Here is a 22095-nt window from a genome sequence, read left to right as displayed (position 1 = left end):
GAACAAAAAGTTATTTCAGCTGCTGCTGTGAGCATCTTCATCTCAGTGACCAATGTGGCACATAAAAGGCTTCCATTTCATCACAATAAATTCTCTGTCTCAGTCTAACAGAAGGCCTAGAAATGTGAATTTGCCTAGAAGCTTCACAACTTTAACAGCTTTTGCATTTGTATCATTCCTATGGATAGTTTTTGGAAAACAATTTAGTTCTGATAGGTTCTTCAACCTTCTTAAAGTGTCAAAATCAATCTAGAAACCAAGTTGGAGCCAAGTAAGCAGCTCAAACTGGTCTTAATTATGCTACTTTATATTTGCATTTTAATTGGACACCTTTTTTAATGGTTTTTAGCCTGAAGCATGATTCAAGTTTAATAAAGTAAACCATCCATCTGCATGAGCTGTAGCCCTTGGTCACTGCACCCCCTCACTCCTCCCACTGCCACGCTGTGGGCTGTCCAGCCGATGCCTTTGTCCGTGTGGCAGGTGCCTGCTGCCCCCTAGTCGCCTCCGAGGGGATAGCGCCTCTCAGGGAGCACAGCCCCGCTGCCGGGCTGAGCGCTGCCCGCCCTGGCTGTTCCAGGTGCAGGGCACACAAGGACCTTGTAAGATGAAAGCAGGAGCTTTTATCACCACCATTATTTGCTGTACTAAGAAACCCCGGAGAAGGAAGATACGAAATTTCAAGTAATTTCACTACAATGTTTTCACACCCCAGAAGAAAGAAAAGAGCTCCAAGTCCACACAACAGATGAGAAGGCACCAGGGTAGTCTCAGGCCTGATAGCAAGTCTGTTTTGCTGCATGCCCCATCATCTCTAGTGCACTGCAGTTGCTTCTAACTTGCCTTCATCTCAACTCCCTCAGTCAAGCTGAGCCTTAGCTTCCAACAAAAGCCATTCAGTTAGTCACCACCCTTACTGAAGAAATTTATACTACTGTTTATATGCTAAAAAAAAGTTACTTGCACTTTGCCAGAGCCCTGTGCTTTTCCCTTAAAGCCATCCCTCCTTCCAGAGGAATTACAGAAGTTTCCAAAGATGCAACTTCCTGCAAAAATGGAGCAAAGAGCATTTCAAATCTTTAAAGCCATGTAAATGTCAAATCTGGATTGATGGTAACTGCAAATTTTCCATTGCCTCTGCTCATGCTCTTGGGTATTACAGTGGGGTGTTGGAGCACCCCTGAAATTGCTTTAGCTTTAACTTTACCCATCAACCAAATTTTACGAGTTGGATTACACCATGATTTTGAATTAACCAGACACAGCCCAATTTTTTGCAATTACATTTATTCTAGATATATCAAGACTTAAATCTTATTGAAAGCAGCTACATCCATTGATTGTACATAATCTTCAAAAGCTGTTATTCTCTCTTCCAGCATATCTGTTCCCACTTTATCATCTTCAACAACACACTGGATCTGAAGCTTTTTGATACCATAGCCAACTGGTACTAGCTTGGCTGCAAAAGAAAAAAGGAAAAAAGCATTTAGTGCTGCTTGATTGGTACAATCTCTTAAAAACGCAGATCTAAGATTGAACCGACCAAAGTAGTTTGTGTGATTTGTTCCATATTATGGACTGCCTAATCAACACAGCTTTCATCGCAAGGTGGTCAAAAAGGGTTCGGTTTTGTGTGTTTCCATCCTTCCTCCAAACCACTGATGGGTGCACGGCTGTTTGCTGCATCAGGAACCATACAGGGAGATGCAGGATAGCAGAGCCCAAGTTTTAAAGCTTTTAAAACCTGTCTTTGAATCTCACCCTGGCCGCTGCACTAATACACCTTTTTGACTATGTCACAATACTGAAGTACAGTAGTATTGCAATTCCCACACTGTTTTAGCTATCTACATTTTCACAGATCAGCAAACAGTGACAAGTCTACCTATTCATACACTATCTTAAGAGACCACATTAACTCCCTCTCCCTGGTTTGTAATTTTTTCCTACTTACAAGATCCCCAGACCAAGCCATCTGCTTGAATGCTTCGAACACACTCCTCTAGTTTGGCCATGTCTGTCTCATCATCCCAAGGTTTCACATCAAGCAAGATTGATGATTTAGCAACAACAGCTGGTTCTGGGGAAGAAAATCACTATTAAAAGCTAGGAAATTTTCAAACACTCATGAATATACTTGTGAACTAGCTTTACAAGAACTTTCCCAATTTCATCAACAAGAACCTCCTCACATAGCTGTGACAGGCTTCTTGTACCAACACACATTTCAAAAGTGTTTAAAGCTATGCACATCCCAATGTTCAAGATGTAGATACGTATGTTCTTGAGAAATAGCCTCATAAGAAAACACAGATTAAGCACCTAACATTGTTTGTTACATAGAAAGTCCTTTTCAGAGGATCTGAGAAGGAGCTTAATGCTGTGTAACAGTTTATTTTCCACAGAGGGAATACTGCAACTGCTACAGTTCTGAACAGTTCCAGACCAGTAGCTGTGGATGGACCTGCATATTGCAGCCTTTTCTCTAAGCTTTTAAAGAAAATCCTGCAGTTACCTCTTTTCATATAGAAAGCTCAGCCTCGGGGTAAGACAAACAAGAGCGTATTAAGCAGAACAAAAACTATGTTAAGGTTCCCATTTGCTATGGGGAAGGCTAAGCTCACAGGCAATTCAAGTGAAGCTAATCACCCCCATCTCATTCCAGTCAAGTTTACCTATTACAGTTAAGTGTTTCTAGCCATCCTGTTCAAATGGATGAAAATTAACCCAAGCATAAAAGGTAAGTTCTTGGTAGCCATACTTTTGGACTTCTTTGATTCATACTGAGCCAGACGTTCTTCCCTCAGTTTCTTTGCTTCTTCACTTTCCTGAAAGAGAAATCTAAAGTTACAGAAAAGCACCAAAACCCCACATCTTTAAAGCATTATCAAATTGACTGGCATCTACTCAGGCAAAAACAAATCATCACAACCGTCAGCCGAAAGATGGTGATTTTTTGTTTTATTCATCATGTAACCAGTCATAGTACACAGTTCAACCCACTGCAACACATTCCCTTCAAGCTCTTTTTACCTTCCAAGCTTTTCTGTTCTGTAAAGACAGCTGAATGAGAATTCCAAGTAGGATCTGGTATCAAGGTCACAAATTTAAGTAACTTAAAACTAGTTCAGGCAAAAATCTGCATACCCAGATATTTCTAAAAAAACAGAAATATAATACAAAAAGGTCACAAGTACCTCCTCATCATCAGATCCAAAAAGGTCAATGTCATCATCGTCTTTGCTATCTGTGGCTGCACCTGTTGTGTCTTCAACATCAGCAGGACCGTATTTCCCCAAAGCCTTCTTTACTCCTGGCAAGCTGAAAGAATACAGCAGATTATTAGGAACCTACTCAAATGTCAACACAAATACTGCCAATTTGTCAATGAACCTACGAGCGTGTTCATAGTGAAAATGCTGTGCTAAAAAAAAAACCTACTAATTCTGTTACTTGCAAACAGAACCTCCCCAAAGACAACCTCGAATGCTCCTGACATGCTAGTTAAGACTACAGCAAATCCCATATTCAAAGATCGTTCATCAAGGCTGACGTGATCCTGCCCAACACTGCTGCTCCACCTAAGTGGATAGAAAAAGCTTTTTTATTGGAATAATTTATCCGCAATATATTCTGTGTAAGAAGAGTTATCAACTACTTGTTCATGCTTCCCTAAAAATATTTTAATTTGGTCAAAAACTAACAGGGACAGCAAACACATTGCAAGGTACCTGATCCTGTGACTTTGGAAGTTTCAGTCAATACTATACTCTGAACACTAGCTCTCAACAAGGGACCAGAACCCCCAAATTAATTCTCCTATAGCTCATATAGTTCTGTAGTCTTAGAATAAGCTCATAGTTCTATTGTTACTGTGAACTGCTGTTACAAGAGTCATTTAGTCTTCAGGGACTAGAAGTAGTTTCCACAGAGTGGAAGCAACTTTGTGAAGCAACTCTATAATCCCAGTCTCCTTTAGCATTGTAAGAGCTTCAGAAACAGACTGGTGACTGAGCCACCCAACTTTACAAGAGTTCCCTCAAACAGGACTGAGGCACATAGAGGAGGCAGTGTAGCAATACTGACACTACCTATGCTGTACCTTTTTAGAGAAGCCTGCAGTCTCCATGGATGTCAATACAGCACCTTTCATGAACACTAAAATCACTAAAAAAGAAAAAAGATAACGTTTGCTTTCGTATTTCCCCTTCTTTGTATGTGCTTCTGCATTGCAAATCAATTAATTGCGTTTTACCTTCCAGAACTAAAAACCTGAACGAACCATTTCCTTATTTATCATCTACATACTGTGTATTTATCTTTAAAGACTCCTGTAATAATTCCTAATCCATTTTTGTGTTGCCCTTTGTGGGGTCGATTACTGGTAATTAATTTCCACCCTTCAGCATAGTTATCTGTGTAAATGGCAGCAACAAAACTCAAAGCTTTTCTTGTAAGCTTTAGCAGAAATGTCAGCAACTGAAGAAAGACATAATTAGGTTGCCTAAATTCTAAGTGAGAAGTGTAATGTACTGACAGAGGTCTGCTCTGCATCTAGAGCTGTTCCTGTTCCAAAGGCAACAAAAACAGCCACACGGCACCAGTGAAAAAGTTTTGTTCAAACTCGAAAAAACAAATACAATAGGCCAACTCGCACATATATTCCAGTTTTGCAAATTAACCATACCTTGCCTTTTGCTTTTCGTACGACTTAATATGATTGTACCACCGAAGAGCATGAAACAAGTCTGCAGGAGGTGGGGCAGCGATTGCTTCAAAGACTGCTATATCAGCCTGAGAAGGGACGTACCTGCGGAGAACAAGCCGAAGTTAACCCCATTCCTCGGTGCACTCAGGAAGATGTGAAGCCGCAGCCGCCGAGCAGAGACGACCGCGCCGCAGCAGCAGCTCGGTGCGTCCCGCAGGCTGCTGCTAGGCCCAGCGGCAAGCACCGCGGAAAGCGCAAGAAGCCAGGCGGGTTCGGCGCCACGGGCGCGCTGTAGCGGCCCACAAATTCGGCCAGCCCGGCGCTGCACCGCCCACAGCGGCCTTGCGGCAGCAGCTGCCCGAGACTGAAACACACGCGTGCCTCCAGGCCCCCCCGCGCCGGCGCGGCCCCCGCTCCCCCCGCTGGCTCCCGTCAGGCCAGCGGGCCTCGCCATGGCCTGGCCAGGCTCGCCTCCCCCGAGCCCCAGCGCTCCCCGAGCCACCTCTCACCCCTCGATATAGCTCCTATCAGCCAGGAAATCATTGAGGACTCGGAGGCCAGCGGCGGACTTAAGGTCCCCGAAGCCCATGACGGCAGCAGCGCGGCACACGCGCCTGCCCTCACCCTGAGCCTGGCCGCCGCGCAAAGAGGCCCAGCAGCCCCTGCGCCGGACTTATATAGCAGCTGTATCCCTCCGCGGGGTTGCACGCACATATATCCCTCCGCAGGAGTGAACAGCCAGGTAGTTCCTCGCAGGTTAGCTGTTCCAGCGCAGACCGGGCGGGACATCAGAGGTGCGGAGAAGGACCGGAGTAATAAATGTGAAGTTACCGGTAAATCCTGGGAAGCTTTTCAGTGTTACAAGGGCACCGAAACATTCCCTGCCCTGTTCCTGTCCCGTCCCCCATCCCCCCGCCCCCCCCCCCCCCCCCCCCCCGCGGACACCAGCGGAAGTTGCCGGCGTTGGGTGAAGAAAGAGGCGGGAGGAGCCGGGCGCTGCCGAGGCGGCGCGTCCGACGGTGGCCGAGAAGGCGCAGCGGGAATTGCCGAGTTCCGCCGCTCGCCGCCACCCTGACGGAAACCCCCGAAGCGGGGCGTTCCGGAGATTGCCGAACGCGCGTGCCAGGAAGCGTCGCACGTCGCTGAGGCCGCGCTCCGGAGATTGCCGAAGGAAGCTCCGGAGAGCGGCGGAAAGGCCCGAGGGCGCCGCCGAGGCCGAGGCGGAGGGCAGCCCGTGCAGCGGCGGGGAAGGCTGCGGCGCCTCCGCCACCCGTCCCGCGCCAGGTGACGGCGGGCGGCGCGGCAGGGCTCGGCGGCGGCGGGCGGGGAGCTGCCTGGCGGGCCGCGGCGGAGGCGCCTCCAAGGTGACCCCGCGCCGGGGCCCGCTCGTGAGCCCCGCCGGCAGGGACGGGGACGGCGGGCCCGCCGCCCGGCTGCGCCGTCTGGCGAGGCCCTGGCGCGGTCCCGGCGGGAGCAGGGCCCGGGGGGGCCGGCGCCCCGCGCGTTGGCCCGCTGCAGGCGGAGAGGCTGCTTGGTGGCGGGGCCGGCGGCGGAGCGGCTGTCGTGTGTGCGCCTTTGCGCTGGTTTGTATACAAGCACGGAGCGGTTGCCGCGAAGCTGCCGCCCGTTCCCGGCGGGTGCTCTTCCCTCGTCTGTGCTGCTGGCAGCTCCTGCAGAGTTAGTGGCTTGAGCTAGGCTGCCGGGGGTCTGTCGGCGTGACAGTCACCGTGTAAGGTGATGTATGTGTGTATGAAGCATAGAAAAAGAGAACCATATTTTGCAGGTTAAGAAAGTAACTTCTTATGTACTTATAACTGTGCACATACAGGTGCATACATTCTTCTTTGCAACTGGTATGGAACTTTTTACTCTGCCTGTTTAAAACCTGTCAGCAAACATTTGAACTGATAAAAACTCAGTGCTGTTTTCTCACAGGACCATGCTTCGACTACCTGCAGTCCGCAGGACCTTAGCTGGGGTCACCCAGTCCTCCAAAGTGTGTGGTAAGTGTCTCTAGTTCATGTGTGTGTGTGGTGGTAAAATTCACATATACATAACTGATTTATTGAAGGGCACGTATGCGTACTTCATTTGCAGCTCTGGACTTCTGTGTGGGGCAGGCTCTAGAACTGAAATTCTATCAGTACTGTATAACTCCAAGATGAGGAGCCTGGGGCCTGATGGTTTGCATCGAGCAGTAACTGAAAGTTTTTGGGTTTTTTTTTCCATGTCTCTCAGGGCGTACAACTGCAACAGCAGCCAGCAACCAAATAGAGGTGTTTGTGGATGGTCATCCTGTATTGGTGAACCCAGGAACCACAGTACTTCAGGTGTGGGGAGTGGCATGCTGAATTTTTCTTGCACTCTCTATCTCGCTTCTCAGCAGCACTATTCTCAGCTTCTATTCTATATTCTCAGCTTTTATATTCTATATTTCATATTCTATATCTATAATCTTCTATATTTTATATTCTCAGCTTCTATTCTATATAGCAAAAAACCCCACCTTTACATTGTTTCTTTGGGGGTCTTTTTGCTGACTGTGATGCAATTTGGTGTGGCAAAAATCCTTTGGGGAGTTCACTGTTTGAAAAAGAAGCATCTGCTATGATTGTCTGAAAGAAATTGCACGCAGTGTGAATTCCAACTGCAAAAATTTGTGCAATGCAATAACAGACTTTCTGATTGAAATTCTTGCTCTGAACCCTTTGTGACCTGGTAGCCTTTCAGAACATAGTCATTTTGTATTTTATTAAAGTGGTGCCTCTGGTAAATGAGGGATTGTCTCCTTTTGGCTATTAATTGTTATGATTCAGAATGCTGATCCTTTGCTGCTTTTATTCTTCTTGGTGTGGGAAGAAATGGAACCTGGATCTCCCAGCTCATACTCAGCATCGTTGCTTTTCAAGCCAAAATTTCAAGTGGATCTTTTTCCAGCCTAACTTTTTAAGGAGCCGTTGAATGGGGATGTGGTATAGTCAGTTAGAACACTAAAGTACATAATGTTTATTTCAAAACGTGTCCCTCATTCTTTGGATACAGGTTACTAATTTAGGCATTAGAATGCCCCCAGCAGGAGTCTAGTGTAAAATTTTCTTAAATGCTATTTTTTATTAGCTTTTTAGTTTTGCTTACCTGTGATAATTTTTTGTAGAAATCATCAGAAAAACTAGATCTAGTTAGTTCTTTTTTATTGAATTCGATGGCATTTCTTCTGGCAGGCATAGCTATAGCATAGATCCCATCAGCTGTGGGGATTTTATGCAGGAAACGCCGTCTTTATCTGTTCTCTGGAAATCTGTTGCCTCTGTCCTCCCATCTCTTCTCCAGACATGTTATGGAAGAATGTTTCTTTAAGATTGGGGTTCTAGTGAAGTTGAAGATGGACTATGCTTCAGTAACTTTATAGAGGGTATCTGTGTTGTTGAATTATCAGAAATCATTATGTCCATTGTTGTTTCCTTTATATTTTTCAAATTTTCCTTTTATGCACTTTTCTTTAAATAGCGCATGTGTTGTTTAAAAATTTATTTGTATTGCTAGTGTCCTAGCAGAGAGAATTTTCTGTGCGCTTGGAGGAAAGAATGAATGAGAGGTCAGTTCTCATTTCCTCAATCAGTTAAAAATTTTGGAAAAAATATATTTGTAATTGATAACCTGATGTGTTTCTGCTTAATTGCAATTTTTTATTTATGGTCACGTCTTAAGATGCCCTATATTGCTGAGCAACGACACTGTTATTCTTTGAAAATAATGTTTTATGAGGTGGAACTGAAAGGTCTAATTAAAATTTAATTTTCCTTTGTTTCTTATTCTTTATAGGCCTGTGAAAAGGCTGGAATTCAGATACCTCGTTTTTGTTACCATGATCGTCTCTCTGTTGCTGGAAACTGTAGGATGTGTCTTGTGGAAATAGAGAAAGCTCCAAAGGTATGGTATATGTTTCATTAGGGACTGTAATTTTCTGCTGTGCCTAAGACCTAGTTTAAATCTTGTAAATAATTGTTTGTACTATCATTAGCACACAAATTGTTGTCATTCAGCTGCTCAAAGCAGCTTTTTACCTTCTCCTTAGTGGACCACTGTGATTGCCTATGGCTCAAAGTCAGTTCTCAGATTCTTATGGATTATCTTGCTCCTGGACAGGAGCATTTGTTAGCTGTGTGTTTTCTAGCTCACCTCAACTTGAAATCCATAGTTTGAGCTTTGCATCTCTGGAAATGTTAGGTTATCACTAAACATGGAAGTCAGATGGTCTCTCTCATGATGTGGTTGAAACGTAGGAGGGATTCATTTTCTGAGCAGGAGTTTTTGTTAATCTTGCAGTAATCTTGTGAACAATTTTATTCCAAAATTCTTTGTATAGGCTTTATCCAAATAAATGTCTCGTAAATGATGCATATTTTGAACTTCAGTTCTAGAGGTTTTCCAGATCTCCGCTGAATCTCTTTAACTTGCCTTGTATCTGTTACAATTTACTTCCTTCTTTCTATAACTACTTGAATTGGAACCCAAAAGTGTAAAGTTTTCAACTTTAAAAATAAGTAAATCATAACTAATTTAACCTTTTTATATAGCAGGTTATTAATATAGCTTCTAGTGACTTTATTGGTTAGATCTTCTTTTTTTTCCTTGCAGATACCTTTTTATTTCCACAACATGTTAAATTAATAACCAATGTCTATGTAAGAATTTGGGGGGAGGGAGAGGTTGGGGTTTGTGCCCATGTTGAGAAGAAATATGTTGTGTTCATGCTTGCTTTTTATGATGATTGCAGCCAGTTGCTGCTTGTGCCATGCCAGTTATGAAGGGGTGGAACATACTGACAAACTCTGAGAAGTCCAGGAAAGCAAGGTACCTTTCATTTAGCCTCCTGTAGCTGCTAAGCTATCTGCTGAATGATATAAAGTTGACATTAACTTTAACTCCCAAACCCAACAGAGAGGGTGTAATGGAGTTCCTGCTGGCAAATCACCCACTGGACTGTCCTATCTGTGATCAGGGTGGAGAATGTGATCTGCAGGTATGACATCCAATTAAATTGTGTAGACATGTAATGCTACTCTTGTCTTAGGTGAAATTGTGCTTTCCAGCAGCCTGGATGTGTGTGTTTTCTGTTGTCTGTTCTAGGATCAATCGATGATGTTTGGCAGTGATAGGAGTAGATTTAGAGAGGGAAAACGTGCTGTGGAGGACAAGAACATTGGGCCGTTAGTCAAAACAATCATGACTCGGTGTATACAGTGCACTCGATGTATCAGGTAATGTATGTTATTTTTCACTGGAGAGAGTACTGAGCAGGCATATTTATATCACCTTGTTACTTGTGAAAGAAATACCATGAGGGGCAGTCAATTTCTTAATTTATTTGCTGACTGTACTTAAGAATCTTATTTCTGGTAGGGACTGATAGCTGATTTCCTGGAGCTACCAGATAGCTGTCATACAGGAAATAGGGAGAGATGGCCAAAACATGAAAGTGAAATCAGAATTCTACAGGGCAGGACTGGTCTCATGGTGATAGTGCCAGAATGGATTTTAAAACATTAAATCCTCGGCCACAGTTGCAAGATTTGTTTATTCTAGACAGCTTCTGTTAGCTATATTCATGCAGTTCTGTAGTCATGAGATTCAGTACCAGCTAACTTGAGCAAGATGGAAAAGAATACAGTGTACCCGCCTAGTTCCAGAAAGACCCTGATAGGAGTAATCTTGGACTCAGACTGCGAAATTCAGTGAGCACTGAACTGCTATGATTTTTGATTTAACGCCACCTAGTTTTTGTAGCCTTGTCTGAATGAAATTCTGCAGATGTGTAGTCCTGCATGTGATGGTGCTGACTAATGCATCTAAACAATGGTTTTCTTTCAGGAGTATGAACTAAGGCTAATGTTTTATCTTAAGAAAATGAGATAAGCATTGAAAAATGTGCTATGTTGCTGTTGTACATTCCAGATTTGTTTTTCATTCTTTTTGCAACTCAGGTTTGCTAGTGAGGTTGCAGGGGTAGATGACTTGGGAACAACCGGAAGAGGAAATGATATGCAAGTTGGTACTTACGTTGAAAAAATGTTCATGTCTGAGTTATCAGGAAATATTATTGACATCTGCCCAGTTGGTGCTCTTACCTCCAAGCCATATGCTTTTACTGCACGCCCATGGGAGACAAGGTATGTATCTTAACTCATACTGAAGATGCAGCTTTCTCTGCTTCTGTCATACACTTTATCTTGAGTATGTCCATCTAGGATACCAATGGTTTTCTCTGATTTTTATTCTCTGTGTTTGTGTTGTAGACTTCTCCACGGACTGAATCTAACACAAATTCTGTTACTTACTCACACCTCATTCAACAAAAGGAAGAATATTATAGACTATTTTTCCCTTATTTTTACTCTAAAATGTTTTGGACTTGTAGGTTGTGCTGACTGCTCAGTAAACAATGTGTGTAAAGGAAAAGCCGAAGCCATCAACTCAGTAATTGTTGAGGATATTATTTAAAGTATCTTGTGAAACCAAGCTCTTATGTGTATATCCAAAGCTAAACCTATGGTACTTTATTTTTGTTGTTGTTTTGTTTTAGACAGGCAGTCTGTTGCTGCTTGTATATAGGAAACTGTACATATAGAAACCTGCTTATATATAGAAAACTGCAAATGGTTTATTTGTTCTTCTAAACAGGAAGGTAGAGTCAATTGATGTTCTTGATGCAGTTGGAAGCAACATCGTAGTGAGCACGAGAACTGGAGAAGTGATGAGAATTTTGCCAAGGCTGCATGAAGATATCAACGAGGAATGGATATCTGACAAAACAAGGTGTGTGGGAGGTGTTTGTACCCATGTGCATGTTTATGCACGTGTTAAAGGCGTGCTTTGCAGAATCAGAAATGTGGACAGGAGCACTGACTTCTGGATTCCACTGTTAATATTGTAAAGCTATAGTGAAGAATAATTGATAAAACATATTTTTAATACTGTAATTGAAGTTACTGAGTTTTCTACTGTTTCTATTTTTGTAGCTGCTTTTTTTACAGTACTTTAAATTTGTATCACAGATTTTTTTGCTTGCTTTTGAGAAGGAAAAGTTAAATTTTCAGGGGAAATATTTCTTGTGTTTCTCTTTTTCTAATCACTACAAGCTGTTAGAAGACTCAGTTGTAGAAAATATTTAGTATACACAATTATCTTTTGTCTTTGCTCTTTAATAATATTAGTGGTGTTCACTTAGGTTTGCTTATGATGGTCTGAAGCGTCAGAGACTTACTCAGCCAATGATTAAAAATGAGAAAGGACTATTTGTTTATGCCTCATGGGAGGATGTATTAACTCGTGTTGCTGGTGTGGTAAGAACAATTTTCAATATATGTAGTGTAAAATTAATTTCTAAAGCTGGACATATTACAGTCATTAATATGAAAACAGTTACATAGAAAAAGGCTTTTTTCTTGAAGGTTAGACTTCTAATCCATTGTATTTCCACTTAAATTTCTTTTGAGTATTATTTCCTGTTTCATGGATTAGACCATCTGAAGAACTTTGTCTTATCATGATTTCATTTGGGACATTGGGACATTCAAATAGGAAACTAAACAGTTCCTTCAGAAATTCAGGAGGAAGCAACTTTCCTGAATTACTCTGATTTATCTGAAGACTTCTTTAAATTTATTTAAACTGAGCTATCACCACTTTTGCCATCAAAGCCATTAATTCTGTATTACTTATCTGAATTGTGCTTGCCTCAGTGCTTTCTCTGTGTGGTGATTGATTCTGCTGCTTAGATGAAGTGCTGCATGGCTGCTCTGGATTTTGATTAAAAATTTTATGTGGGATGAAGTAGAACTGAATAACTGTAATTGAACTTCCCTCAAGGATGTTTTGCCCGTGGTACAGTAGCAGGGTTTGTTACGAAAGGTATTGCTTCTCAGATAATACCTTTGAGTTGAGTTTACTGCCTGAGCTTGTGTTACGGAAGTTTGTATTCTGTCTGCGCTGTAGCTTCATTAAAATAAAAGCATTCACTAGTCTTCCTCTCCTCACCACACTGAATGAGAATTAGCCACATCTGAGCAATAACTCAAGTGGGAGAGACCTGCATAGAATACAGAGAGCCATTCTTTGCTTATCTGAAGGAGCTGGAGTTGCTGCCTTGTGGAAGTCAGATACTGCTGATCAGTTTGTGCTACTCCAGGCCAAAGGTTGCACTGCTGGCTTTGGCACATCCTAATGTAACAAACATTCACCTGGGCCAAATGGGAATTTATTTCAGTGGTTTCTTTTGCTTATGTTCATACTTTCTCTCTTTCCAGCTACAGGCTGTTAAAGGTAAGGAAGTAGCAGCAATTGTAGGCGGACTGGTGGATGCAGAAGCACTAATAGCTCTGAAGGACTTACTGAATAGAGTAAATTGTGACACGCTTTGCACTGAAGAAGTTTTCCCTACTGCTGGAGCTGGGTAAGAGTTCAGGCAAAGTTTGTCTGTAATTAGTATGTTAACCTTTCCAGTCTGCAGATCACCTCATGGTAAGATTCTGAAATGACCAAGGATAGCAATTGCTGATGCTTTAGCAGGTTTTGTTTGCATTTACAATATTCATTTATAGATGTATTTGCATATTATATGGATTGTGAGATGATACATAGTCTCTACTATGGCAAGGATTGCACACTTTACTGTTTGGGGCTGCTGCAGTTTAACAGTAGGCTACTGAAAGCCAGTTACACTCTGTTGTAAATTGGATAATTTAGTCTATTTCTGTTTGTGTTGTGAAAACTATAGTAGAATTATGACCTTGTAAACTGTGTAATAGCAGATGAAGTTTGTGAAGGCTGACAGTAACTGTAAATGTAGGAAATATCCACATTGTAATTCCTTTAATGTTTTGCTGTCTCTGATACTCATGAAAGAGAGACACTTTTTATTTGGTAATTCAGATTGAGAAATCTCTTCTTTCCCTTTCTCTTCCTGAGATGAAAAAATATTTTGAGTATCTAGAATCTTTATCATATCTTCATTCCTTCCCTTTACTGAATTCTCATCCTCTTTTTTGCATCCTTTTGTTACAGCACAGATTTACGCTCTAACTACCTGCTTAATACCAAGATTGCTGGAGTGGAGGAGGCAGATGTCCTGCTTCTGGTTGGCACCAATCCACGCTTTGAGGCACCGCTTTTTAATGCCAGAATTCGAAAGAGGTTTGTATTCCTTGGTGGTGGATAAGCATGCAAATCCATCTGGATTTGATGCAGTGCTCAGGTGGAGCCGCAGGCAGTAAGTTGAGAGTGTTCATCCAGATGGAGTCACTGGATTCAGTTCATCTTTTAATAAAGGGAGTGGTGATATATATGTGTAGAAAAAGGGGATATTTTCTCCCTGTAGTATACAACTGTGTTTTGTTCATTTTCGCTTTGACATTTTTCGTAAGTTCAAATACTCAGACATTTATTCCTTTGTTACATTACCCAGACACCTCAGATTTTCTGTCTTACAGAAGTTTATTAAAGCATATTCCTTAAAGAATTATTTTCAGCATCAGTTTGCTGCTTTTTGTATTGTTATAACAAATCAAACTTGCTGATTTTAGAAGCAGTCATTCAAGTTTAACTTTTTTTTTTCCAAGTATTGTGGCTTTCCCAGACTTTTGAACATAGTTAATTCAACTTTAACAAGATATGTCATCAGGAGATAACTGAGTTTTATAAAAGCCCTGTCCTTCCTAATGCTGGGATCTTCCAAGATACATCATTTTAAATAACAGTGGCATTAAAATTTTGAGAGGAAAAAATGCAATTAAATTTATGAACAATTCATATATTTTTATCAGTCTGTGCTATGAGAAGCTGCAGAAAATGAAAAATTTCTAACCAGCTAAATTTTGATCTGTTTATCTAAGAAATAAGTAGATTTCTAAAACCGTAAGCGCTGTCAAATTCAGAATTCTTTACTCCTACAAATGACTTTAACTTAAATTCTGAAGTAACCTAACAGTTAAGCTAAATAAACTTAATAGTAGCTGTAGGTGTGAGGTTTTTTTGTTTTGTTTGGTTTTGCCTAACACTGAAAGAGATGGTCTAAAGTTGTAGCACCTCATTTTGTACAACCTTTTTTCCACTGAATGCAAAAGTTTGAGGAGAGTTACGAATTTCTCATGTAAGATACATTGGTGCACTGGTCCCAGAATGTACATAGAGAAATAGTCCTAAAAAAAATTAAGCTTGCTTAACAGTCAGAATAATGGTAAACTGCATGTTACCAAAACAATGAATGCTGTTTCAATTCCTTTGAAGGAATTTGCATCCTATTTAAGTTATTGCTAAAATTATAATTAGTGGCTTTGGTTGAGTAAAACTCTGTATTTCTTTGATTTTTACAAAATGTTTGCTGTGTTTTCAGCTGGCTTCACAATGACTTGCAAGTGGCCCTTGTTGGCTCTCCTGTGAATTTGACCTACACATATGATCATCTGGGAGAGTCCCCACAGATACTCCAGGACATTGCTTCTGGAAAACATGCGTTCTCTAAGGTACACACAGCTTAAGATGTAACTGTTAAATTTCAGATGTATTGAATAATAATCTGAATTCCCCACAGAGATAAGCTTTGAAGAGAAGTACCATGTTGTATATGGGGTTACTTGCTTTTAATCAAATGCAGAGATGAGGTAATGATTAGCGTGCACCAAGTATGTGTGAACTGTTTAATATATTCAGGTGTGTAAAACTTTGCAGTGCAGGAAACTCCAGGAATATTTCTTAATATAAAACAGGCTGGTTTAGATGCTGCTCTTTCCACGTAAATATCTGGTTATCTGTATTGACAGAGTAGTGTACTGCTTATAGCAGTTTCTCTTGGCTTTATCTCTAAATGAAACAATGACCATTTCAGAACTATAGCTTTGCATAGAAGACTTATGTAGAAATTACAGGATTTATTACATTATCTGGACCAAGAATTGTCTTCAGAGCCTTGGAATGAATTTTTTTGATTCTTTACTTGTACAGGTCCTCGACCAGGCCAAAAAGCCAATGGTGGTGGTAGGTAGTACAGCACTGCAGCGCACTGATGGAGCAGCTATCCATGCTGCTGTTTCCACCATTGCACAAAATGCCAGGACTAAGAGCGGTGTTGGTTCTGATTGGAAAGTCATGAACATCCTCCACAGGTTTGCTTTAAAGCTTTTTTGGGAGCCACTTTCATTCACGCTAACACATTACATGTAACACACGTTACCACAATGTTACGTGTGCAGATCTCTTTGTGTACACACAAGCAGATTATCAGGTTAGAACCTGTAGGGAATATAAAAAACAGAAGTACAAACTAGCAGAAACTTTTTAATAAAAATGGGTCCCTTGACCTAGGAGACTTTTCAGGCTCTCCATAAGATTTCATTAATCTATTATATTAAATATATTTAATCTATTATATTTAATATATTTAAATTATTTCAATATTAAATATTTAAATGTAGAATGTAAACTTTAAATTAGGAGGTATAGAATACAAGAGAGCTTAATAACATACAACAGTGCTCAGTAGAATGCACAGCAGACCAGTATCACTTTCCAAATGATTGCTTTTTATCTAGAGGAAGAAAAACAAACAAAAGGGCAAGAGTATTTAAATAATATGGTTTCTTATAATATTCATTCTACTGGGGAGTTTCTTAATAGTTAATGGAGAAGCTTCAAAGCTTTTAATTTTAGGGCTTTTGATCTTAGTTATTCTTTTAATAGGCAAGTTTCTCTTGGGACAGTCCTTCCCCACTCTCTTTCTAAAACTGTCTGTCAAATTGACAACCTCTGTAAAGGAAAAATTATTTCAGCAAATGTAGTGGTGCTCAGATTCAGAGACTCAACAAAGTCATTCTGCCTAAAGCAGCTTCACTGATGTAAAACTAGTATAGCAAGAGTAGGGCTTGGTCCTCTGAAGGAAACTTGAATATAAAATCCTGCTGTTGAAACTGAAACATTTAATACCAAAACACGACTTAAAGAACATTCATGATACCTTTTCTACATGTGGTTTGGCAGTCTTCCATATTATGGACTTCCATGCTATTGGTGCACCATCCTCCCTACCTTAGGTGTAAAAAGCAACTTAATGGAACCTATATGTCTGACTGTGTCAGACAAACATGAGTAACATTGAAAGATCTGTACTCTACACAGAAAATCTCTTTTCTTTTAAATGTAAGTCTGGCACCTGATTATGCAGGACAAGAGTGATTATTTCATTCTTTTAAAAGTATTTTTATGTGTGAATAAATGAATAGTGATGAAATAGTGGTCTTAAGTCTTAGATGCTTCAGAGTAGCTGATGGTCCAGCACCTGGTCTTTCATCTTCCACATGAGTGTCCTAAATTAAAGGCCTGTTGAGTTCAATTCATAGCTGAGATGTGAACCTTGATGTTCCAGATGACAAGTGAGCTGCCTGCCACTAGGCCCTGACCTGGAACATCTGCCTTTATTTTGCTATCCCATCTTAAATAGGTGAGATTCCCCGTGAAAACTTCAAACAGCATCCATTTGTCAAAATGCAAAATCAACCTGATCTTCTGTCAAACACTCTGTCAAAATTTTCAGCTGCCTTTATGCTTAATTTTTGTCCTCTTACTGTTAAGAGACCTCATGTCCCTCCTAAATATTTAGTCAAAAAAATAAGATAGGTCTGTTCTGATGGGAGAGGGAGAATTCTGAAATAACTTAAAAGTCATGTGTTTGTTCCTATAGGGTTGCAAGCCAGGTAGCTGCTTTGGATCTGGGTTTCAAACCAGGAGTGGAGGCAATTAGGAAAAATCCTCCCAAAGTACTGTATCTCTTGGGAGCAGATTCGGGTTGTATAACACGTCAGGATTTGCCAAAGGATTGTTTTATCATCTATCAAGGTAATTAGTAGATGTAAATTAAGAAATGTTGCTATCTAATAGCTGGACAGAAAGCCTGAACAGTGGCATATTCTTACAAACATATCTGACCCTTTGATAAATTCTAGCCTTTATTTTCTGCCAAGAAAGGGAACTTTCAACACATATCTGAGATACTTGTTATTTCTTAGAAAAAAATTAGAAACTGTTGATGAGTAATAATGGGACACTAAACCAGTTTGATCTCCTGGAGCATAGCTTCAAACCTAGCAGATAAAATGCCACTGGTTCCCAGGTGTTCTGTCATACTAAAACATGGTCTTAGTTCACTAAGCATCCTTGTTCCAGCTGAGTGGCTATAGAGACTGAACTACTGTTCATTCTCCCCAAAGTATTAGGCAAGTAAGACTTCAGAGCACTCAGCCTAATAGGCTTTATATTACTGGTTAAGTGAACCTTAGAAACTCCTTTTTTCCTGGGAGCATAGAAATTGTGTATTTTGACTTACTTATGTCTTATATGGTTGTATACGGTTTCCTCTTTCCATGTATTTAGGACATCACGGGGATGTAGGAGCTCCCATGGCTGATGTTATTCTCCCAGGAGCAGCATATACAGAGAAGGCGGCCACATACGTGAATACTGAGGGTAGGGCCCAGCAGACAAGAGTAGCAGTAACACCACCTGGGATGGCAAGGGAAGACTGGAGAATTATTAGAGCTGTCTCTGAGGTACTGTTGCTGTTATAAATTGCTTCTAATAAAAGTATACTGAGAGGTTAAGTTCCTTTTATGTTGAAAAATATTACCGAAAGAGAGGTACACTTTCTGGGAAATACATGACTGTAGTCTTAAGGAGTAATGTTTTGTATTGAATCCTTTTATAATTCTGTGAGTTAAGTCATACTGTTTCCCTTTTGAGGATAGCACTAATATTGTAGCTGCTGTATGCTATCAGAATGCTTTGTCTGCAAATTCTGCTGGTCTTCATTAAGTGCTTTAGAGGAAACTGGTAGGAGGATGCAGTTTCTTTGCCTTTTAGAAAGAAAACAACATGAACTCTGAGGACAGGATCTGGCATCATTAGATAAGGTCAAATATGTACTTACTAGTCACTGGGAACAAGATGCACTGATAATTGCATCAACTTCTATCTCATTTGGTGGGAAGCTAGGGAAAGTACAAGTGTACTGTATGGAAGGAGAAAAGTACTTCTTGTCTTTTCTTTTTTTCCTTTGTATAGCAAACAGGACAGCCTAATTTTTTAACATGGGGAAGTCTTAACTGTAGGCATCAGAAGTCCAACAGCATACTGTGACTTCGCTTCAGTTTGTACATTATAACTGCCTGTGTTTTCATGAGTGTAGATTTGTCCTTATTTTACTTTAGGTATGTTAATGGATTGGTAATCTAAACCGCTGCGTATTGAATCCCTAGACTTGATGGCATTTCTTTCTGTAAATCTCCTAGTTGGCTGGTATGACCTTGCCTTATGAGAACCTTGATGAAGTACGGAAGCGTTTAGAAGAAGTATCACCTAATCTGGTTCGATACGATGATGTGGAAGAGGCTAACTACTTCAGTCAGGCAAATGAATTGTCAAAGGTAACCAAACCTGAATCATCTGGGCATGATTTAGTGCTATTACACGGCTTGATGCTTTTTAAAGAAATGGGCCTTCTTCATATGTAGTACTACAAGCATTCTTTGACCTGCACTGAATGCAGAATTCACTAAACAAATGCTTTGGTAACAAGTTCCTATCATAAAGCTGACCTTTACTTTTTTTTTCATTTCCTGCCACAGTTAGTGAAGCAACAGCTTCTTGCTGATCCTCTTGTTCCACCTCAGCTCACAATAAAAGACTTTTATATGACAGGTATGTATAGTATGGCCTTTTCATTCTGAAATCAGCAATACATTTTACTTAGCTTTACAGTAAGATTCTTATGAGGCATTTAAAGCTTTCCACTAAGATATATAAGATTTGAGTTGTTTGAAGAAACAAAATTTTCCAGTAAAATGATTTGGAATTTGAATAAAGCAGAGACAACTGGACGATTTTTCAACTAAGCAATTTTCTTTATCCTCTTTGCATGTAGTCTTGTGCTAAATCTCTCTTGTGTCTGTGTATAATTTTGCAAGTGAACAGTTAAAACACACTGACATGTGTTTGGATTATTTTTTTTCAGATTCAATCAGTAGAGCATCCCAGACAATGGCCAAGTGTGTGAAAGCTGTTGTTGAAGGTGCTCATGCAGTAGAAGAGCCAGCCAGCTGCTAGAGACTAATCAGACTGCTACCACCTCCATCCAAGTATTTCTTGCAGTTAACTGCTGTGACTGATTTTTTTTTTTTTTTCAAAATCTATTTGTTAGGTTGCTGTATTTTTCTTTTCTTCATTCACATTTTCATCAGCTCAAATAGTCCCATAATATTATAGGACTGTTGTTGTGTCTGAGAGAACGTGCAGCACTCAGCTTACTTACCCAGAGCAGAGTATGTGATGATTGCATACAAATAAATTATAATACCAAACAATCCATTACCTATGTAATTCATATAGCTCACACTTCTTGCATGAAAAGAACTCAGTAAGCAACTAAGACTCAGTAAGTCTTGATTTGCTAGGAACAGGTCTATGTGGCAAAAATAAGGGATTGTAACCTTCTTCCAGAGTATCCAGGTATCTTAATTTTAAGCACAGGTGAGAGCGTGAACATGCTATTTTTGTAATGCCCTTTCAGAGCAAGTTGTCCCTCTTCTGAGTCAATCATACATGGTTTACATCAGTGTTAGACCTACCACTGCTCTAGGTATTTGTATGTTTCTCCATTTCATTTCAGTTAAGAAACTACTTGTGGAGGAAATAAAAATAGTTTTGATGTCGTGAAAAGAAAAGCAATTTTCACACAGCCTCATATTGAACTGCTTTAAAAATTTAGCAAAAATATAAAGGCCTTTAGCTACACCAGTTCAAATACAGAAAAGATCTCAGAATAGTTTCTCTGTATGCTGATCTTTATAGCAAAGTGGGGGAAGGGGGGTTGTGTGTGGTGTTTTCTGGTGTGGGCTTGTGGGTTTTTTTGTCTTAAGCTTTAGAATTACTTCAGAACAGTGACTCTCTCGTTTGTTATGTTGGCTAATGTAAGTTTGGAAGAAGGATAGCTTCCTCTTCAACACGCTACTAGGGTAAGAAGGTTTAGAGAAATCCTTCCAGGAAACACGCATATGGGAACAACACTATAAAGTCATCACTTCCAGCTTTCATAGAATCACAGAATACCAGGTTGGAATGGACCTCAAGGATCATCTGGTCCAACCTTTCTGGCAAAAGCACGGTCTAGACAAGATGGCCCAGCACCCTGTGCAGCTGAATCGTGAAAGTGTTCAATGGTGGGGAATCCACCGCTTCCTTGGGGAGATTATTACAGTGGCTGTTTGTTCTCATCGTGAAAAATTCTTCTCTTGTTCCAATCAGAATCTTCCCAGGAGTAACTTGTACACATTACCCCTTGTCTTTTCCTTGTGACTCACTGTAAGAAAGGGAATTTACTAAAAGTGTTAATTTTGCATGAGGAAAAGCTAATTTTTCGGTGTAGAATAATACTGAGTACATGAGAGGGCTGCTGTAGAATCCTTAACTTTATAAAACTCATTTTTTCTTCATGCTTGAAATTTTTCAGTAACAAGCAAGTAATTTTTTTAAAATGGCTTTTCTTCTGCCAAGGAAGAAAACTTCCTGGTTATTCTGGTATAGCTCAGTGGCTTTACTAGCTGACTAAGTCTTAAATGTTGGACATTGTTTGACTCAGCCTGCCATCCTCCAGTTACAAGAGGGTCAGTTCTCTTGGTGGTACAAAATAAAGGCAACCATTCACTTTATTGGAAGATACTACTATGCATGTTAAATGAGATGTCTAGAAATACTGTAGTCTGTTTTTAATGTGGCAGTTCACATAGTGTGTATGTCCATGTGTGTGACCAAGTACAGCATAAAACCTTCATGTTGTCCTTGTGGAATGTTACTTCTTTAGGAGGAAGAGGGGTTTATGGCAGGGACATAGCAAAAGAAGAATGTGTGTGAGAACATATGCCAACAGCAAGGCAGTTGGCTCTTCTCACAGATGGTAGGTTTAAGAGGAAAGGGTGTAGCTGAATCCTATATTCAGTAAAACATTTGGTTCTCAGGTTCCTAGGATGAAAACCTTATTTTCTTCCTGGAAATCCATGTTGTACAAACACAGAGGAATGATTTCAGCTGTGCAATGCCAGCTACCATTTCTTCACTTCAAAATTTCTAAAGGTTCAGAAGCTTTGGAGGATTCTTTTTTTTGCCTTAAATGTTTTAGTGTTATTTAACTCTGAGAGCCCTGGCACACATTACTTTTTGGTTTGGTTTTTTTTGAAAGCTCTGCATCCTTCAGTTAGTGTTGTCCTGGTTTCAGCTGGGATACAGTTACTTGCTTAGTGCTTGGTTGCTGGCTGGGGTTAAACCACAAGTGTGTATAGGAGATACCT

At 40.5% G+C, this 22095-nt stretch overlaps 2 protein-coding genes and 2 non-coding genes across 7 annotated transcripts; 1 reads left to right on the top strand and 3 right to left on the bottom strand.

Moving 5' to 3' along the window:
- Positions 1–1268: 1268 nt before the first annotated feature.
- Positions 1269–5556, bottom strand: EEF1B2 (eukaryotic translation elongation factor 1 beta 2). 2 transcript variants are annotated; one of them, XM_074829362.1, is made up of 6 exons: positions 5424–5556; positions 4691–4813; positions 3201–3324; positions 2765–2831; positions 1958–2083; positions 1269–1462 (listed from the first exon to the last, which is right to left on the bottom strand). In XM_074829362.1, the coding sequence occupies exons 1-6, from the start codon at positions 5498–5500 to the stop codon at positions 1308–1310; spliced, it is 672 nt and encodes a 223-aa protein (XP_074685463.1). In that variant the 5' UTR covers positions 5501–5556; the 3' UTR covers positions 1269–1307. The 2 variants fall into 2 exon arrangements, with proteins under 2 accessions (XP_074685463.1, XP_074685462.1); XM_074829361.1 differs by lacking the exon at positions 5424–5556 and adding an exon at positions 5221–5378.
- LOC141925548 (small nucleolar RNA SNORA41) lies at positions 2330–2463 on the bottom strand. The gene has a single exon (XR_012623885.1). It is a non-coding gene; the product is annotated as a small nucleolar RNA SNORA41 (small nucleolar RNA).
- LOC141925545 (small nucleolar RNA SNORD51) lies at positions 2904–2983 on the bottom strand. The gene has a single exon (XR_012623882.1). It is a non-coding gene; the product is annotated as a small nucleolar RNA SNORD51 (small nucleolar RNA).
- NDUFS1 (NADH:ubiquinone oxidoreductase core subunit S1) lies at positions 5526–21579 on the top strand. 3 transcript variants are annotated; one of them, XM_074829360.1, is made up of 19 exons: positions 5526–5544; positions 6647–6714; positions 6950–7041; positions 8534–8641; positions 9489–9565; positions 9653–9734; positions 9842–9972; positions 10696–10881; positions 11393–11527; positions 11940–12054; positions 13018–13163; positions 13775–13903; positions 15102–15231; positions 15710–15870; positions 17442–17596; positions 18131–18306; positions 19045–19179; positions 19381–19453; positions 19767–21579. In XM_074829360.1, exons 2-19 carry the CDS (start codon positions 6651–6653, stop codon positions 19856–19858), a joined length of 2187 nt encoding a protein of 728 aa, XP_074685461.1. In that variant the 5' UTR covers positions 5526–5544; positions 6647–6650; the 3' UTR covers positions 19859–21579. The 3 variants fall into 3 exon arrangements, with proteins under 3 accessions (XP_074685461.1, XP_074685459.1, XP_074685460.1); XM_074829358.1 differs by lacking the exon at positions 5526–5544 and adding an exon at positions 5689–5995; XM_074829359.1 differs by lacking the exon at positions 5526–5544 and adding an exon at positions 6314–6445.
- Positions 21580–22095: the final 516 nt, after the last annotated feature.

This window comes from Strix aluco, chromosome 6 (assembly GCF_031877795.1).
Source record: "Strix aluco isolate bStrAlu1 chromosome 6, bStrAlu1.hap1, whole genome shotgun sequence".
NCBI lineage: Eukaryota > Metazoa > Chordata > Aves > Strigiformes > Strigidae > Strix > Strix aluco.
The sequence above is the reverse complement of the archived record's forward strand: the minus strand, read 5'-3'. Positions and strand labels throughout refer to the sequence as shown.